General features: G+C 57.8%; 6 protein-coding genes across 6 annotated transcripts in view; 1 reads left to right on the top strand and 5 right to left on the bottom strand.

The window, feature by feature from the left end:
* Positions 1–12: 12 nt before the first annotated feature.
* SODALDRAFT_308881 (hypothetical protein) lies at positions 13–3,157 on the bottom strand (the record flags this gene model as incomplete). Its single annotated transcript, XM_028609093.1, has 6 exons — positions 1,553–3,157; positions 911–1,479; positions 732–842; positions 549–639; positions 347–473; positions 13–253 (listed from the first exon to the last, which is right to left on the bottom strand). Exons 1-6 carry the CDS (start codon positions 3,054–3,056, stop codon positions 13–15), a joined length of 2,643 nt encoding a protein of 880 aa, XP_028467315.1. The 5' UTR covers positions 3,057–3,157.
* A 5,695-nt stretch (positions 3,158–8,852) lies between these two features.
* SODALDRAFT_131331 (hypothetical protein) lies at positions 8,853–9,715 on the bottom strand. The gene has a single exon (XM_028606705.1). It carries the CDS (start codon positions 9,487–9,489, stop codon positions 8,995–8,997), a length of 495 nt encoding a protein of 164 aa, XP_028467314.1. The 5' UTR covers positions 9,490–9,715; the 3' UTR covers positions 8,853–8,994.
* An 877-nt stretch (positions 9,716–10,592) lies between these two features.
* Positions 10,593–12,575, bottom strand: SODALDRAFT_377462 (hypothetical protein; the record flags this gene model as incomplete). Its single annotated transcript, XM_028614911.1, has 6 exons — positions 10,593–10,734; positions 10,817–10,868; positions 11,024–12,111; positions 12,179–12,216; positions 12,254–12,330; positions 12,518–12,575. The coding sequence occupies 6 exons, from the start codon at positions 12,573–12,575 to the stop codon at positions 10,593–10,595; spliced, it is 1,455 nt and encodes a 484-aa protein (XP_028467313.1).
* Positions 12,544–15,814, bottom strand: SODALDRAFT_331623 (hypothetical protein). The gene has a single exon (XM_028611494.1). It carries the CDS (start codon positions 15,636–15,638, stop codon positions 12,813–12,815), a length of 2,826 nt encoding a protein of 941 aa, XP_028467312.1. The 5' UTR covers positions 15,639–15,814; the 3' UTR covers positions 12,544–12,812.
* Positions 15,815–16,167: 353 nt separating this feature from the next.
* Positions 16,168–16,585, top strand: SODALDRAFT_275202 (ribosomal protein S21e; the record flags this gene model as incomplete). The annotated part of the gene is made up of 2 exons (XM_028607968.1): positions 16,168–16,199; positions 16,354–16,585. 2 exons carry the CDS (start codon positions 16,168–16,170, stop codon positions 16,583–16,585), a joined length of 264 nt encoding a protein of 87 aa, XP_028467311.1.
* A 748-nt stretch (positions 16,586–17,333) lies between these two features.
* The window catches only part of SODALDRAFT_343625 (hypothetical protein), a gene marked incomplete at its 3' end in the record, with an annotated part of 1,598 nt that continues 889 nt past the window's right edge, over positions 17,334–18,042 (bottom strand). The window contains exon 2 of the mRNA XM_028613131.1: positions 17,334–17,954. Within this exon, the coding sequence (XP_028467310.1) occupies positions 17,334–17,954 (621 nt within the window). The remainder of the gene's footprint in view (positions 17,955–18,042) is intronic.

Here is an 18,042-nt window from a genome sequence, read left to right as displayed (position 1 = left end):
CACCAGAGGGGCTTAGGAAACCCCCACCCCTGCAGTCTCTTCATCAAGTCTCCGCCTCCGATCCCGTCCCAACCACACGAGCCGCTGCCGCAAAGGCCGCAGCCTCGCCGCCACGCCGACGCCACCTTCCCGGGCCGCGGTGGGGAGCAGGTCCTCGGACCGCAACGCCGACGATCGAGCCGTCTGCTGCTGTGTCTGCTGCGTCTGCTGCTGCTGCTGTTGCGGCCCACCGTCGAGATCCCGAGCCGACCACCTGGAGAGCGATTCGAAAAAGGGGTCCCCTTGTTCCCTTTTCTTCCTCTTCTTGTTATCCTCACCGCCATTGTTGTTGAGACCGCGGCGGGACCGACCGAGGAGGAGGAGGAACATGTCTTGGATGGTGTAGCGGTCCGCGCTGGCTTCGTTTTGGAGGAGGAACTCGTAGATTTTGAGGGCGATGTAGATGATGAGGATTGTGCCGAGGAGGCTTCCCACTTTGTGTTGAATATAGGGGATTTGGTTAGCAAGAAGGGACACACACAGGACGAGACTACTGCGGAAATACGTACGGCTTCCGAGGGCTACATGTACAGGTCTTAGTGGATTGGGGAGACCTTCAATGTCTACTTCGAAGACGCCCGTGATCCAGGATAGAGGGGCCTTGAAGGACGGGGGGGCGGTTGTTGGAGCGGTGTCAGTAAGGACTTCTGCTGGCAGGATGATGTGTAGCAAGACAGTTCAAGACAACGTACAAAGACGACGGTAGCGCCGGTGAAGATGAAGAGAATCTTGGATTGCTCGTTGGCAGACAGGGCTTCTTCGATGTTGGCTTCGCGTTGACGGAGGTCCAGCAAGGTTGTAATCTAACCACGTCGCCCCTCGCCATGTTAGTCCAGAGAGCAGTAACAACAGAAAAATAAAAAGAACCCACCGAATCCCGCACGCGGGTAGCATCCATCTCCAACCTCGTAAAGAAATCCAACGTAGGATGCGAAAACACAGCGCCCGGCCCGCCACCAGCACCGCCCGCCTGCTCCAACAACACGCAGCCCGGGTCCATGGCCGCATGAAACTCGCCCACCACACGCTCCTGCTCCCTCAGCACGCGCTGCACCATATTGATCTCCTCCCGCACGTCCTCGATCTCCTGCAGTAGCCCAATCTCGACGCGGAGGTCGCCGCTCAGGAGGCTCTTGGACGTGCGCATCCCCCGGAGCGAGGCCCGGAAGGCGGCGTACCGCTTCATCGCCTCGTTGGACACCCAGGCGATCGAGCTCGCGAACGCGTTGCTGTAGGACCGCGGCCCGCCCGCGAACTGGAAGTGGAACTCCTCCTCGCTGAACGAGACGGCTGCTTCGAGGATCTGCTCCACCACGCGGATCATGTCCGCCGACGGGTTCTTGAGCCCCCGGAGCCCCACGATGCGGTGCTTGAACTCGTTGAGGAGCGTTTGCGCGTTTTTGTCGTCCCACCGCTCGGGGTAGCAGCTGATGATGTTGTCTGCAGGGTTCTACCAGTCAGAAAGAGCCCAAGACGGAAATTTTCTTTGCCCATCTCCCGGGGACCAACATACTCTCGTCAATTCGCCAAAGCCAGAGCTGCGATACCACCAGCACCTGCTTGCGCCGTTCTTGTTCCAGCGGTAAATTCCTCCTCTCCCTCGCCGCCGTCTCCGCCTGCCGCGCCCGAATGCTGCTCGCCACGTCCTGCCGCGCCAACATACGCATAAGCTGCTCCTTGGTGCTGTCCGACCGCTTCTGCTTATCGCTCGACTGCGCCGACAGGAACTCGCGGTTCTTGAAAGGATCTCCGGACGGCCGACTCGCCGAAGCCGACGACGTCGATACCGATAACGACTGCTGACCACCGCCCGCCGCCGCCGAAGCTGCCGCAGAACTACCGCCTTCCGCGTTACCATCGGCTCCCTTGTCTTTCTTGCGCCCCTCCTCCTCCTCCTCCTCCTCCTCCTTCTTCTTCTTCTTTTTCTTCTTCTTCTTCTGCTCCTCCTTCTTCTCCTGTTTCCGCCTCTTCTCCTCTTCCGCCTCGCACTCGAGCCGCTTCAGGTACCGGTAGAGCACTTGGCTCTCGTTGCGCCACCGTACCTCCTCCCGACTCAGCGACTCGTGGTACGACTGGTCCAGCGTCCGCGGCGTGTGGAGCTCCGACTTGGTGAAGATCTTGCGCAGTCCCGTCATGGCATCGAGGTGTTTCAGATGGGGGAACAGGTAATGCTGTAGGTTCGTCGGCATGACGCTGAGCGAACGGCGCCGTTCTGCCGTGCTCTCCCGCATGAGCTCGCGCCGCGGCACCTGAAACTGCTGTGGGGTTTGTCCCTGCCCGTTGAAGATGCCTTCGCCCGCGTGCCGCAGCCGTTCCTTCGTCTTGTCGTCCATGTCGACGTCCACGACCGGTATCACGAGGGAGAACATTTCGTCCGGGCGGAGCGAGGCCGAGAAGGACGAGGCGCCTCCGGCAGAAGGAGACGCGGACGTCAGGGGCCCGGTGGCCGTCCGCTCGCGGCGGAAATGCGGCTTGCGGTAGGGCGCGCTGAAGCGCATCTCGAGGAACGTGTCGCGAACGAAGCGCAAGACGCGCGCGCACTCTTCTTCCGTCCTGCCGTCCATGGCGTGCAGCTTCTGGACGAGGTCGAGCACCCAGGCGATGTTATTGGCCGGGAGGTGAATCCAACGCTTGACCCTGTTCTTCTCGTGTCCAGAAAGCGATACCGGTAGGTCGTGACCCTGTTGGTGATGCTGTATGGTAGCAGGTCCGTCTCCCGACCTTCCGGTAGCCGGAGATCCCAAGACCGGAGAGGCCGGCGGCGTCGTAAGCGACTCCGGTCCAGGCGGCGCGGGGCAAAGCTTGGCCTCGGCTTCAAGTTCGTAAAGGATATCCCAAACAGACATGTCGTCAAACGTGCTCTCGGACGTCGGGCACCAGAAAACACCGCGGAAATGCTTGCAGACATCGATCTCCGGCCCGTCGCTGGGCAGCGACGGACCTCGGGCCTTGCGCGGGCGGAAATTCGCCGCCACGCCCTGCCGCGGGATGACCTGGGGACTGACGAACAGCTGCATGATGGCCTCCTTCCCCAACACCCGCGCCAGGCTGTGCGGCGTCTCTCCGCAGGCCGACAGGATGGTAGGATCGGCGCCGGCCTCGAGAAGCTCGCGCACGGTGGCCACACTGCCGTTCTTGACGGCGTGGTGCAGCGCCGTGCAGTCCTCGGCGTCGCGCAGGTCGAGCGAGGCCCCCGCGGCCAAAAGGCTGCCCACCACATCGGGATGCTCGAAGATGACGGCCGCGTGCAGCGCCGTGTGGTCGTCCTTGTCCTGCAGGTCGACGTCGGCGCCGGCGGCAATGAGGACGCGAGCGACGGCGTCGTGGCCCTCCGCGGCGGCCTGGTGGAGGGGCGAACAAAACTCGGAGCTCACGGCATCGACGTCGGCGCCGCGTTCGAGGAGCGCCCGCACGATGGCTTCCCGGCCGTGACGCGCCGCCACGCTGAGGGGCGTCAGGCCGTTGGCGTTGCGCGCGTCGACGCTGACGAGGCCGGAGGATAGGAGGGTAGCAACGACTCGGGCGTGGCCCGCCCGCGCGGCGTCGTGGAGCGGTGTGTCGCCAACCTTATCGCGAGTGGCCGGGTTGGCGCCCGCGGCCAGGAGGACCTCGACGACTTGGAGATGGCCGCGCCGGGCCGCCACGTGAAGCGCCGTGCTGGCGTCGCGGTTGCCCGCATCGACTACCGCCCCGCCCCCCTCGACAAAGAGACGGACGAGAGCGACATGGCCGTGGCGGGCGGCTTCGTGTAGTGGTGTTTCCCCGAACGCTTCCTCGCGCCGCACGTCGGCTCCGTGTCGCAGGAGGGCACGGACGACGGCTTCGTGTCCGTTTCGGGCGGCGAGGTGGAGAGGTGTACAGCCTTCAAGGTCTGGAAGATCAATGTCCGAGTCTGGGGCGACATCGAGGATGGCATGCAAGACAGCCAGCTTGCCGACCAGGGCGGCATGGTGTAGCGGCGTGCGCTTCGAGGTGTCGGTCGCGAGAACGACGGATGGGAGCGAGGCGATTAGCTGGTGGATGTGTTCCTCGGTTACTTTGTCGTCGGGGTCGTTTATGATGGCGTCGACAAGCCGGCGGTACGCTGGTGTCAAGACATGAGTTGCAAGGTCGTACGGCTAGGGTACGGTGCAGGGAAGGGGAAGCGGGGATGGCGAAACTTACCTTCATCCATGGGTGATTCCATCCCAGTTATGCTGGTGAACAATCCTTCTCTGTGCACAGGAACTTAGATAGAAAGCAAGCAAAGAGTAACGAGGTACAAATGCCCAAGGGAGGACACACAAGCAACGGAGTACAGAAGAAGTGTTCGAGAAGCTACATGTTGATAGGTGACAGGACAGTTACGGTTTCTCTGGTTGAGGCAGTTAGTATTTGAAGGTCCGAGGGAACACACAGAACACGAGGGAAAGATGCCCCCGTCCTAGACGTGGAGCACTTTGGTCCTTGAGGAGATGCGGCCATGCCATCGCGGGACCATGGTCATATACTCGTGATGAGTCGACACGAAGCCACCCTTGTCAGCTGGCCCTACTTGAGTAAAGCCATGGGTAAAGCCATGGGTAAAGCCAAGGGTATCTAGGCATCCAGCAGTCGAGTCGAGGGTTTTACGGTACACTGTGTACATTGATTTGGCGGAAACCCCGAAAAAAGGCAAACCCGAAGACAAGGGTGTTCAGTATTCGTCGCAAATCGGCAAGGGTGGGAATCAACTCTTGTCTCGGTAGGGTAGAGCGAGGCGAAGCTGCGACTACAGCCCCGTCCCGTCGTCCATGGCTGATGCATGGGGAAAAGAAGAAAGAATGTGGTCATGTGGCACACCATCATCAGGTTGCGGACCGCTCAGTTCACGTGGATCGACTTTGCTTCGGCTCGGCGCGAGACTCGATTCGTTTTCAACATGTCTCTCTTCATTGGTCACACTGCGCAACCACTACCAACACTATGTAGGGTGGATTAAATGAAGGGTTACACGGTATCATGGGATTTTACCTGATCATCTATTAGACGTGACCATCCGCTGCGTGAGTTTCGTGATCGTGACAGGACGGGTGGTCGTATATGGTGAGACCTTGTGGTTGTTGTTCTCCGTCTTTTTTTTTTTTTTTGATTTCTTTCCTCTTGAATTCATCATGATTTTTCCACGTTTTTGTTTTCTTTTTTTTTAGTCTTGTCGATCGGGGCTCCTCCTGTTGTCTTCATCGGCCGACACGAATGACGCCTGCAGCGATCAACTTTTGCACCTTGGATCGGACGTCGGCATTCTTCATGTGGTCCTGCAGGGCGGCGGGGTTGGATTGGGCTTGTTGTAGGATAGCCTGCATCACGGGGTCTGCCATAATACTCATGATCTACCGAGACAGTCGTGTTAGCCACTTCGTTTTCCATTTCGCGGAGAGGGTGGGAAGGGAGGGGGGTAAAAAGGACAAAAAAGAGGGGAACAAGAGAAAAAAAGAAGAGAGAGAGAGAGAGAGGGGAAGGGAAAAAAAAAAGGAAAAAAAAAAGAGAACTGACCTCAGGATCCTTGGACAAGCGTTCCCTGGTCTGCTCCTCCGTCTCATTCTCCCGCGCCGAGTACATGGCGGCAAAGGCCTTCTGCTCCTGCTGGTCAATCTCGCGGCTGTTGGCGCCGTTGTGGTGCTCCTGGTCGACGAGCTTGGCCTCGCTGCAGGCGTCGACCGACTCGGAGTACTTGCGCATGCCGAAGTAGACCTGGGCCTTGCGGATGTAGGCGCGGATGAACTTGGGGTCCTTCTTGATGGCGGTGTTGCAGTCGTCGAGGGCGCTGGGGAACTCCATCAGCTTGACGAAGGCGGCGGCGCGGTTGCTGTAGCCGCGGGGGTCGTCGGGGGCGCGCTTGATCATCTCGCTGTACGAGGCGACGGCGCCCGGCAGGTCGTTCTCCTTGAACTTGCGGTTGCCCTCCTCGCGGGCCTCCTCGGCCTTGGCCGGGTCGATGTAGGCGAGGCGGGCCTGCTCGATCTGGTTGCGCTCGGCGGCGCGCAGCTTGGTGTTGACGTCCGGGGTGCGGTGCTCGGTCAGCGACTTCTTGTAGTTCTCGATGGCGAGTTGGAGGTTGCCCAGCTTCTCGTAGGCGGCGCCGATGCGGGCGTAGCTCTTGGCGATGAGCTTGAAGTCGGCGTACATGGTGCGGCCCTCTTCGACGGCCTGGGTACAGGTGTCGATGCAGGCCTGGTACTCGCCCTTCTCGAAGTGGGCGGCACCGAGGTTGTTGAGGTAGGTGATGTCCTTGAACAGGTCCCAGGCCTTGGTGTAGTGGGCGATGGCGTCGTCAAAGTTTCGCTTCTTGTAGTTCTCGGTGCCCAGGGCCTTCTCCTTGTCGGCTTCCTCCTTGGCCTTTTTCTTGGCCAGCACCTCTTCGTCCTCGGTCTCTTGTGGCTCGGGCTCGGGCTCGCGGGCCTTCTGTGGGGCGGCGGGACGCGGGGGCTCTGGTGCGTCGGTCATCTCCTCCTCGCGGCCAGCATTCGCCGCCGTCCCAGCAGCCTCGGGCATGTCAGACGGGTCGCGCATTTGTAGGTCGACGCCCATGAGAACGCCGAGAACCTGCAGCATGCGGGGGTCGGAGAAGAGATCGGGGCTGTTGGGGTTTTTCTGGATCTGCTGGAGCTTGGTCATGAAGGAAGGGTCGGCGAGGAAAGAGCTGGTCTTGGGGTTGCTGGCTAGCTTCTGGATCAGCTGGGGGTCGTTGAACATGTTGCCGAGGCCGCCGCCCATGTCCGGACCGCCGGCTTCTGGCTGCATGGCCCTCTTGGTGGAGGCCAGGTCCTTCTGGAGGCCGGCATTGGAGGGATCGTGCTTGAGGCCCTCCTCGTAGGCGTCGTGGGCACCGAGGTAGTCGCCCTGGCCGTATAGTGCGGTGCCTTTTCGGCCCCAGCCCTTGGCCCAGTCGGGCTTCAGCTGGGTGGTCTTCTCGGCATCTTCTAGGGCCTTGTTCCATTCCTTTTTGGAGGCATATGCGGCCGAGCGGTTGCTGTAGAGGATGTGGTTTGAAGGGTCGATAGCGATAGCCTGGGTGAACTTGTCACTGGGGTGTCGGGGTTAGCTCAAGGTAGCGTTTGGGCACAGGAAGGGCACAGGCATTGGCATTGAAGAGCGGACAGCGGACAGCGGACAGCGGACAGCGGACAGTGGATAGCAGGTGGGGATGCTAGCTTACATGGCTTCGTCGAAATTCTTTGCGGCAATGGCCTTATTGCCGAGAGCCTTGAGCTCGTCTGCGGACGCCATAGGTCAAGGGAGAGGGAGGATTGATTGTTTGGCGGTGAGGGGTTGGCGCTGAGAAGCTGAGAAGCTGAGAAGCTGGGAGATGATGGGAGAGAAGAGGGGTACGATCACAGGAGAGGTCGTCGATTTGGTCGATTTGCCGTTGGGAATTCTTCTGTCGTTCAGAAACGTGCTCTCGCGAAATGACTCTGGGGTTTGTCGGTTTGTCTTTGAAAAGAAAATTGGTAGAGAAACAAGCACAGCCAAATATGAAGGTAGACGATGTGGGAAGAGAAGAAGGAAGGAAAGGAAAGACGACGATGAAAAACTAAAAGCTGCCCACTACCTTATCCGTCCCTCGTACCTGCCTGCCAGGTACTGTGTACGGTGTACGGTACGGGTGTACTCCGTACAGTAACGTGTTGGGCAATTGACGACGAGCTCCTTCTAGCTCCTTCGATGGCTATGGGGCAACAGCTCTCCTGATTGGTCTGTCCGGCGCTACAGTGCTATGGACTGTGTATATGTATGCGTCTATCTTTTTCGGTAATAAAATACCTAGCAAGCACAGTGTCGTACATTGTCATACACTATAAGTCAAGCCCAACCATCTGGACGCCTTATCTTCACATCATCCTCTTCACCAATCCATCTCTCGTCCACCAGGGTGTCTTAGGGGTAACGACTTGGGCGTATAGTATGTTCAAATGAACCCGGAGAGAAGACTGTTTTCCTATCCATATCTGTATCCATGAGATGGACGAACATAGGGTTCGGTAATTTAACTATCTTGACTACTTACTTCGACACACAACAAAGTGCATAGCCAGGGAGTTTGGCGATATCAGAGATGCCTGACTGCAAAGACCGCGATATTTTTATATCCAATTTCACGCGCGATATATAAAGACATTTGAGTGGAAATGATGATCCAATAGGTAGACATGTGAATGAAAAGTCCGAGGGCCGAGGCCACCACCTACTTCAAGACGCTCAAGGTCATACAACGTATTACACATTGCGTCAAAGCCTAGGTCGCAAGGGACGGGCATTGGTTTCAACTTTCAGGCTCAGCCCTGGGCATCTCCCTCGTTGTTCCCCCCCGACTCACCCGCACCCTCCTCGCTCTGCTCCGTCGTCGCATCCGAGTTCGAGTTGGTGGTCATGGAATACAGATACTCGGAAATGTTCTGGTCGTCATTGAGCCACGCATCCATCATCGGCGTGCTCTCTCTGTCGTGTCTACAGAGAGGTCTCTTGTTAGCCTGGGCTGGTCTCTTGTTGACAACAACGGGTTTGCAACATGAAGATGCTCATACTTCTTTGGTCCGGCGTCGTCCTTGGACATTGTGGTCTGTGGGAAAGGGCAGGACGAAACGGGGTCAAGTGTATGTAGACCGACGAGTCCCGGTCTCCGTATGGAGGAAGTCGACTTTGATAAGACGTAGTGGACCGGGTGCGAATAGGAGGTCTGGGAATAGGAGGTCCCAACAATCAATGAAGAGGATTCGTCTTTTTTTTTTTTTTGTTTCTTTCTTAGATAGAGTAATGCCTTGTTACAGCGCTCGGCTGACCATACGATAGGAGGCTCCATCATCTCGCGAAGAACGGGGGCCATGTCAGATATATTTATACTTCTTCATATCGACCCAGGGGGGCACACGAACGGTCCGCCAGAGAGGAAAAGACCAGCTTAGGAGTCTCTAACTGGCCGTGTAGGTCAACCCATTCTTACTGGATGGAACAGAGACCCGAAGGGGGACAGCGACAAGTTAGACCTGGGGCGGTCAAGTGAACGTCACGTCTCCCGATGGATAGCGCAAACCCCTTGCGATTTCTCTTTGTCGTTCCTAGCCGCCGGTTGCGCGGATATGGTGCCAAGGAAACATGAAGTATAGCGGAAGGGCAGTGTAGTACAACTCGACACCCGCGCTGCGTGGCGACTATGCAACATGGGATGTAACGAGAGACGGCTTTTTTTTTATTTGTTTGTTTTCGGATGGGAAACGGCTGAGGAGAACTCAGAGTCAGACTAAGACTAGAATAGGAGACCGAGCAGAAGACAGACGTGGTCATGGTCATGGACATGGGCAGGCATGAGAATGGTAAAGAACATGACATGCTGCTGCATATGCAGAGCAAGCGAAGCGCATCAACTGAATACCATTCCTCCTGCCGGTCTGGTTCCATCAGAGATGCCACGAATCTCGCAATGACTTGCACCATCGGATACTGTCAAATGCAAGCACAGGTGCATTGATTCGCATCCCGGGCCCCCATGTGATGTCCCAGCTTTCCCAAGTCAACGACAACCGGTGAAATACAGGGTCGAGGTATCAAGGACAGATGATACTCATGGAACGTTCATATTGGACCCAAAGCGGCGACTCGATGAGGCCCAAAATCGCCGACGAGAGCAGATCTTGTCCACCTGGGAGGTTCATAGCGGAAACGCTCTCGAGGTTCCTGGATCCCGTCCCACCCACAACAATATCAGGTATGAGGTGTGGTCGAGAAAGTGGAACGGCGGTACCCAGCCATACCCATAGCGTGACGATGGAGGGGATAAGGACGATCGACACCCGGAAGGAAAGTCGTGAATGGTTCACCGGTCAAAACAGTTGAGCCAAGGCCTTTTCATTTGTCCCCCTTCTTCCCATAATCCCATTTCTCTCTATTCAGGCGTTGACACGTAGGTACTGAAAACTGCGGACCAAGGAAAGGAGACTCCATGATACTATGCTGCGAGGACCGGCAACCCTTTCCTGCATTGCAACGTAAATAATATCGGATGGCATGCCGATGATTCGGGATCCAGCCAGTAGCCATGTGGTATGGAGAATAATGAGATAACTTCCCCCAATCCGCAGTCCCACTGACTGAACAGTCTGTGGTCCGTAGGTGTGGGGGAGGAAATACCAGACACACTGGGCATGAACACTCTGCGGCCCCCAAGGGGGGGGGGGTGATAACTTATTCCCACCCAATGGCGTATGCAGTTCCACGACGCAGTGTGTCCGGTCATGCCATTCACCTGCGGCCGACTGGTCTCCTTCATACACCCCCATCTCTCCCGGGGGAAAGGGGGGGGGGGGGGGGGTGGTGAATATTTCGGATAGGAAAGGGGTCCAAAGTAGGATGCCGGGGTGGAGAAGCGGCGCGAGTCCTCGGGGTTCTGCGGAAGGGTAGATATGAAGGTTTACCCTGCATAGGTAGGTAGGTAGGTAGGTGGGTAGGTAGGCAGATAAGTTGAGCCGCATTTGTCGGGGAGTTTCGCATGCCCCCCGTTCATCGTCTCTGGTGCGCGCCCCATTTTTACCCCATGATTTTCATTTCTGCTTGTGTTCGTCCGAGGGGACGGGCGTATAACAGTATAAGTAAGCTGCGCCTCCGAACACTCCACGAGGTGTAGGTGACAATGAGGCGACAATATGCACCCCGATCGGTCGGTAATGGCTGATGGACCCGATTCTGGTGCGGATGATTTATCAGTAATCGGACAGTCGTGTTACCAGCTTGAGGACTAGGGGGGTCGGGACCGAGTGGTTGCTACATGTAGGCAGGGGAACGACGGTGCAACGCCCGCAGCCTGGTAGGAGGGGAGGCTGTGCAGCGAAGGGAAGGTCCAAGAGAGAAGGGAAAAGGAAAGAAAAAGGAAAGAAAAAGGAAAGAAAAAGGAAGGAAAGGAGAAAAAAAGGGGAAAAGACTCAGAGTTTGCTATTCTTAGCATCTCCAGAGCCTCCCGAGTTTTCAGCAGCACCCTCTCCGTGCCCCGCCTCCCTCTCCTCCTTAAGCACATCCTCCCGCCCTCGCACCTCGACCTCCCTCGGCCCATCCTTGGCAAACCTCACGACGACGACATGATCCCAGTCGCCGCCCCGGCCCGAGTCCTTGAGCTCCGGACCAGGCTTATCGAGACCCAAGACGATCCGCCCGTCCCCCTTCCGAATGAAGAGGGTATGAGGGCTCATCACCTTCTCCGACCACGGGATCCGAGCCGTGGGCTGTCCGACCCCCTTTTCCGAGGACGAAGCGGGCACTTTGTTCAAGAAAGCGCACAGCCGCTCTCGTTGCGCCGCAAACCCGGCCGGCGACGCCGCGTCCCCTCCCCCGCCGCCGCCGGTGCAAAACCGCGCAACGAGCCGTAAGAGGTAGTACTGCGGCGGAAACAAAATAATCTCCCCCCTATCCGCCTGGGCAATCCACTCCGCCGCGTCGTCGAACCGCGCAGCCGTGTGCTCCACCCCGCCGTCGGGCGTCGCCACGATGATCTCCCTCTGCCGTGCCGCCTCGGCGGCCGTGGACGATGACGACGACGACGACGACGACGAGGGGGAGAGCGACACGTCCGGGATGAGGTAGAGGTACATCTGGGTCGTGAACCGCCGCGCCACGTTGGTGGGCGTCACCCAGCGCGTGAAGGGGATCAGGCCGTCGAGGTCGGGCGCGCCGCCGACGGAGGCGACCCAGTCGGCGAAGCGCACTTCGTTGGCGTGGATGCGTTTGCGGGCCGCGTCGCGCTCGGTGGGGGAGAGGCTGACGAGGACGCGGTCGTCGGCGTCGGCGTTGGCGTTGGCGGTCGATGACACGTCGTCTTTTTTTGTTGCGTTTTTGCGGGTGGCTAGGAGGATGCCGGATTCTTCGAAGCATTCGCGGATGGCGCCGAGGCGGTAGGCTGGGCCGTCTTGGTGGCGCTCGAGGGAATCAGCCGGGGGGATGGTGCCGTCTTGGTAGCTGTCGAGGTTTCCGCCGGGGAAGACATGGGCTGATGCGAAGGATTTTGACGTCTTCACGCGGTGGAGGAGAAGGACCTGGTTGGTGGGGGAGAGGAGGACGATGCTGAAGAAGCTTGTTAGTGAGAGTCGTGATGGTAAGGGGCAGCCATTTCTTTTTCAATGTTCTTTTTTTAACAGACCTTGAGCTAGGCCGGGGTTCAGGTACAGGTCTTTTCGCCTTTGACCCAGTTGAGGCTTCTCTTTTTTGTTGTGACATGATTTGGTTGCGCCGAGGGAGCGGTGAAAAGTGAGGTTGTCCTCTCGGTGACCGTGTTGGGATGCGCGATGAGGGCTGGAGGCTATGAGATGAGGCTGCTACTACTGTTACACCAATACCTGAGTGAGGACAAGACAAAAGACCGGATGCTAATATCTTTCGGATCGGTGATCTAAAAGACATATTTCTGTTGTTGTTTTTGGGGGGAGAAGACCAGGGACCATTGAAGTATGTCTCCTCCATTCGGTTATATGATATGTACGAATATCACGGGGATTCAAGTCCTGGGACTCCAGCTCGCTGGGATTAATGCGATTCATGGCGGGGACTTTTTTTTGCCGAGGTCCGTTCTGAACCCCTGAAGCTGTATGTACAAAGTATATGTACAGTGGTGTACAGTGGGTGTACATGCGATGCAGTACGTACCATGACAACCGTCGATACCCGGAACGACGACTCTTACCAACCTCTAAAGTTCTCCCACGCAAAATGATCATATACAGAAACCCATAGTTCCAAAGGTATAATTCCGGGTAACCCAATGTCGCCAACCCCCCTCAAAACCTCTTCCTCTCCTTGCCCGACACATTCACCCGCCAGAGACAACACACACTCTTCGACTCGCACCACTGCTTCACCTCCCACGCCGACACCTCGCCATCGTATCCCACCCCGGTCAGCTGTCCCGAGTTCAGCCACGCCGCCAGATCTTCCAGAATCACCGGGTCGTACATGAGCATCTTCTCGTGCCACGAAGGCCGGCTCGGGTCTTTGCTGGGAGGCGCGTCCCTGATCGCCCGCGTGATATGCCGCATGAGCCCCGACTGCTGCTGGTCCGCCGCCGCCGCCGCAGAAGAGACCGGCGGGACCAGCGACGTTTCCGTCTCCTCGTCCAGCGAGAGCGACACGATCTCCACCCCGGGCGGTGAAGAGAAGGACCCGTCGGGCGAGCACGTCAGGGCCGCCGAGCTGTCGGACGCGGAGTCCGGTATTTCGATCACCTCGGCTGCGGGCTTTTGCGTCTTGCATCTCGAGGAGGCCGTCCGTCTCTTTGGCCTTGTCGGCGTTGCTGGCTGCACAGGTTCGACCGTTGCTGTTTTTGCCGTTGTCGTTTCCGAAGCCGGTGCCTTGGCCTCCCTGCCTGCCTTTGTCCCCGGTTTTGGTTTTGTCGCATCATGGGCTTTTTTGCTTGCAGTACTGTCCTTACGTGGTCGACCCCGTGGTCTTTTCGCCGCCGGTTGCGGAGCTGTGGCCTTGGTAGGCTCGGTTGCGCCGGCTCCCTTGTGCTGCTGCTGCTGCTGCTGCTTCTGCGAAGTTGTGGATAGCGACCGGTTCGACGGAAGCGGGCTTAGTGCCGCCCGAGCTCTGGTATGCTTGCTTTCCCAGCATTGATCCAGCAGTGCGAGCATGGCAGCCCTTCGCTTGACCGGCTTGAAACCGTAGGATGTGATCTCCCTAGAAAGTTGCGAATCCGTGTATAGCTCGTACTTGGGTTTCGGTGGGACTCCCGGGCCGGCTGCTGCACTGGTGGTCTGTGTTGTTGACGGTCCGGGATGGCTGGACGAGGTGTCCAGTTTCTGCGCAGCTGCCGGAGCCAATGTAGATGTCTGTGAAGCACCCGCAGTTTGGCCCGAATACGGCGGAGTGCACAGCTGCTTTGTGCCGGAGCCAGCGCTTGTAGTCGCAATCGTGGTTGTAGTCATAACAGTCGCACTCGGCCTCGACAGGTCTCGCGGCACCAAAAACGAGGAACGGAATGATGATGCACTCGGGACCGCTTTTTCGCCCGAGACCCCTTCCTCTCTCCGACCGGCTGACGCGTCCTTCAGAAGCACGTCCACATCCGGAAAGCTCTCGTCATGAACCGAGAGAGACCTCTCTCTCCGCAGGGACATGACGCGTTTCGCATCGCCGACATATCCAAACGGATCATCCTCTGGCAGCGGCACCTTCGCCAGGGGCGTGTCGACGAGATTAATGACCTCAAGGTCCAGCAGCCCACCGTCCTCATCCCGGGCGCCGACTTCCCATAGTTTCCGGCGGCGTTGTTCCGGTTCGAAGGGATCGCTGTGGATCGGGATCACGAATGGGTCGCCGTCCTCGCACGCCTCCTCGTTGGAAAGTCGAAGGGCCGTTTGCAGGTCTCTGAGTACCGTCGGCGACTGCTCCCTTGCCAGCTGACTCGACGTTCCGAACACGAAATCCTGCTTGGCCACCTCTCGAATCGCCGCGTTCGGGGATAGCAGCACGGGCTCGGGGGGCGCAGCCTTGCCATTTTTCCTCCTCGTCGGTTTCCTACCCGGCTTCTTCGTAGCTTTCGCGCCCGCGTCTCCCGCGTTGGCTTGCTGCTGGACGTAATCGAGAATAGATGCCGTGGGCGGTTCTTGCTCCGACTCGTCGGGTCTAGCGTACGCCGCCGTTGCCAGTTCCGTGATGGTCCGGGGCTTCTTCTTCTTCTTGGGGGCTTTTTTGATCGGTGACGTGTCTGTTCCCTCAGGGACCGCTAGCTCGGGTTGTTTTCTCTTCTTGAAGATCTCTGGTATTCCCTCCAAGGAACCAACTACAGCCGCTTCGATTTGTTCCTCCTCCCGGCCGTACTTGGCGAGGAAATGCCCAAAAACCTCCTTTGACGCGTCATTGCTCGGGTGCTTTGCCGTAGATGATACCAGCTCTCGAATATCCGAAGACGCGGGGTCAAGGTTGATGAGTTTGTCGGCCGGAGGGGGTGTCCAATCCAACCTCCGTTTAGAAGCTGGAGGTAGCTCGAGTGGAGCGTCAGCATCGGCAATTTGTGGTGCCGGAACCTCCGACTGATCACCGTTCGACTCGTTGGACTCTTTCGACTTGTTCGGCTTGACCGTGGGAAAGTAATGGCTTCGCACCTCCGACGCCTTTCTCGTCTTATCCTTCCTTTGACCTGTCTTTGCTTTACCACACCTAGCCTCCGACTCGGGGGATTCGCTCGGCTTGTACTTCTTCCAGGGCTTCTTGTCCGGCGTCTCCTCCCCCGTCGGTGGTTTCGGTCGTTTGGGCTTCACCTCGCGGAGTCTACCAGAACCCGCTTTCCGCCTGCCTTTCTTTGTCCCAGGTGCCGGGATCCGAATCACCTGAACAGGGTCCTCTTCATAGTCGTCGTCGATGGGCTCCGTGGGTAGTAACCTGGCAGGCGTCACCAGGTCGATTGGCGTCTGCTTTGTGGTTAGGAAGCTCGCAGCGTGGGTGGTTGGCACCGGGGTGTGATGCGAAGATGAACGCGCAAATTCTTCGTGTTTTCGGGAAGGTTTGGTAATCCCGAACCGAATCTCGTCGAGAGTCGGGAAAGGGGACGACGAGTCGTCATGGCGAGACGGAGGCAGAGGCGGAGGCTTGAACGGAGTTGCCATGACGGTCGTTGTCGTGGTAGCTGCGGCGAGGGTCCTCTGGCGAATGCGCCAAGCGCATCTTCCCGGAGCGATGCGCAGCAGATTGACTATAGTACCTGAGAACAAGATTTATGGTGGATCGTCAGGACATTTGGTGGTTTTGTTTTTCTTTTCCTTTTGTTGCGTTGTCCATATCGTGCCTCTGTGACAACCAGAATCAACAAAAACAGGGGCTCCCTTGCTCCCCTTGCTGGAGACCACGAGACTAGCACGTAATCACGTGACTCTACCCCACTGCCTTTGACTTCTGGTCACATGACCCACCATTCAGGGCAAGCGGGTTTCTGGGCCTCTTTTCGGCAAACAAGTCGAGGTACGTACCCCACCAATCGAAAATTCGACCTACCCACCAAAATTGATCAAAATTGTGACTTTTGCCCTTTCAATCGCTTCCGTCCCCCGTCCCCCGTCCCCGACGATTCAACTTGCGACGACAACCCCCTAGCAAAACCACCTCGTCAAGGCCCAGATCCTACACAAAACCGCAGCCATGGAGAACGACCGCGGCGAGATTGTCGACCTGTACGCATTTCCCCTTCCCTTCCCAGGTTTCCTACCCCGCGAATTCGAGATGCGAGAAAGACGAATTGCCACTCTACGGGGGATAGACGGACACATCGCGTCCATTTCATCACCTACGAGGGCATCCGCATACTAACACTGTCTTTCCCTCCAGCTACGTCCCGAGGAAGTGCTCGGCGACCAACCGCATCATCAAGGCCAAGGACCACGCCTCCGTCCAAATCTCCATCGCCAAGGTCGACGACAACGGCCGTGCCGTCCAGGGCGAGAACCAGACCTACGCCCTCTGCGGCTTCGTCCGCTCCATGGGCGAGAGCGACGACGCCCTGAACCGCCTGGCCCAGCGCGACGGCTTCCTCAAGAGCGTCTGGAGCGCCCAGCGATAAATGTATTTTCTTCGTTGAAAGGGGTGGGCCGAGCGAGAGGGAGGGGGAGGAAATGAGGGTACGTTGGTCCCGTCGTGTTTACCGTATATCGCAGTGCACTCGGTCTGTCAACCCCATGCATGCGGCTAACGTGATATTTGGAATCTGAATAGGAACCCACGTTCTTCGGTTTTTCTTTTGGTCGGTCGGTCGGTCGGTCAAACATGGTGATACTAGAGTCGGTGGCATTACACACCGCCCTCAGGCGTCTGGCTCTCATTTGAGAGAGGAATGGCATTATCCCACGATTCCACGAATATGACATGGTCCCTCAAATGCGAATATGTTCGTCTTCCCGTGTCGTCGTCGTCGTCGTCATGGTTCCATCTCGTCAGTTCCTTTTTTTTATTCTATTTTGTCCCGGCTAGACAAGTCTCCTCGTTCTGCCATTCCAGGTTTTCCATTTCCATGGTCGAGGATTCTGGGGCTACCTCGATAGCTCCCATGCCGCAGATTGAACTCAAGGCCTTGAAAAAGCCGTGGCCCTTAAGGTGTGTGGTCATGGTACAGATACGGGCCTCACATATAATACCGACGAGTCGTTCATATTGTTACGTATTCGTTCCTGTTTGTTCATCAAAGACATGTCTCTCATCTGTCTATCAACTTGAAACTTGAAGCGAGAGGTAAAATGTACAAATGGCCGAATAGCAGGCCATGCTGGAGTTATCCATTCCTCCCCCCCACCACCACACAAGACATAGCCAGCTCACTTCCACAGCCACCCCTTGCCGTTAGGACGGTACGCCCGGGCCGACATGTCCTGCACACCAGCCTTGACGACCTCCCAGAACCCCTTGAAGACATCACTCCGCTGCCACGCCTCGAGGGTCTCGCGGTCCTTATACCGGGCGAAGATGCGCGCGCCGACCTCGTTGTCCAGGTTCTCCAGCCCGAGGAAGGTCAGCACCTCGCCCTTGCCGTCGCGCTTCTGCGCCAGCTCGACGGCCTGGCACAGCATGCGCAGGGCGCCCAGCAGCTCGCGGCGCGCATTGGCGTCGGCGCAGCGGATCTGCACGTCGTGCATGATGCCGCACTCGTCCTTGCGGCCGGAGAAGTCGAGGAAGCCGCCGGCGACGCCGAAGTGCACGAGGTCCAGCCCCGTGGTCATGACGGGCAGCGCCGTGGGCAGGAAGCCCTGGGTCATGGCCTCGGACTTGAGGTGCACCTCGTACAGGTCGTCGCGGCAGCCGTAGACCTCGAAGGCGAGCATGAAGTCGGAGCGGGAGGGGTTGTCGGCGTGCTCGAGCGGGAGGCCGAAGTAGTATGTGTAGGTGTTGGGTTCGTTGGCGAAGACGTGCTCTGCTAGCTTGTCGTAGGCGGCTTGCCACTGTAGAGATGCAGTCGCGTCAGCACTTCTTGTCCTTTCTTCTTCTTCTTCTGCTTCTTCTTCTTCTTCTGCTTCTTCTTCTTCTTCT

This window comes from Sodiomyces alkalinus (assembly GCF_003711515.1).
Source record: "Sodiomyces alkalinus F11 unplaced genomic scaffold SODALscaffold_3, whole genome shotgun sequence".
NCBI classification, from domain to species: domain Eukaryota; kingdom Fungi; phylum Ascomycota; class Sordariomycetes; order Glomerellales; family Plectosphaerellaceae; genus Sodiomyces; species Sodiomyces alkalinus.
Note: the sequence above shows the minus strand (reverse complement) of the source record. Positions and strands in the feature narration are given on the sequence as shown.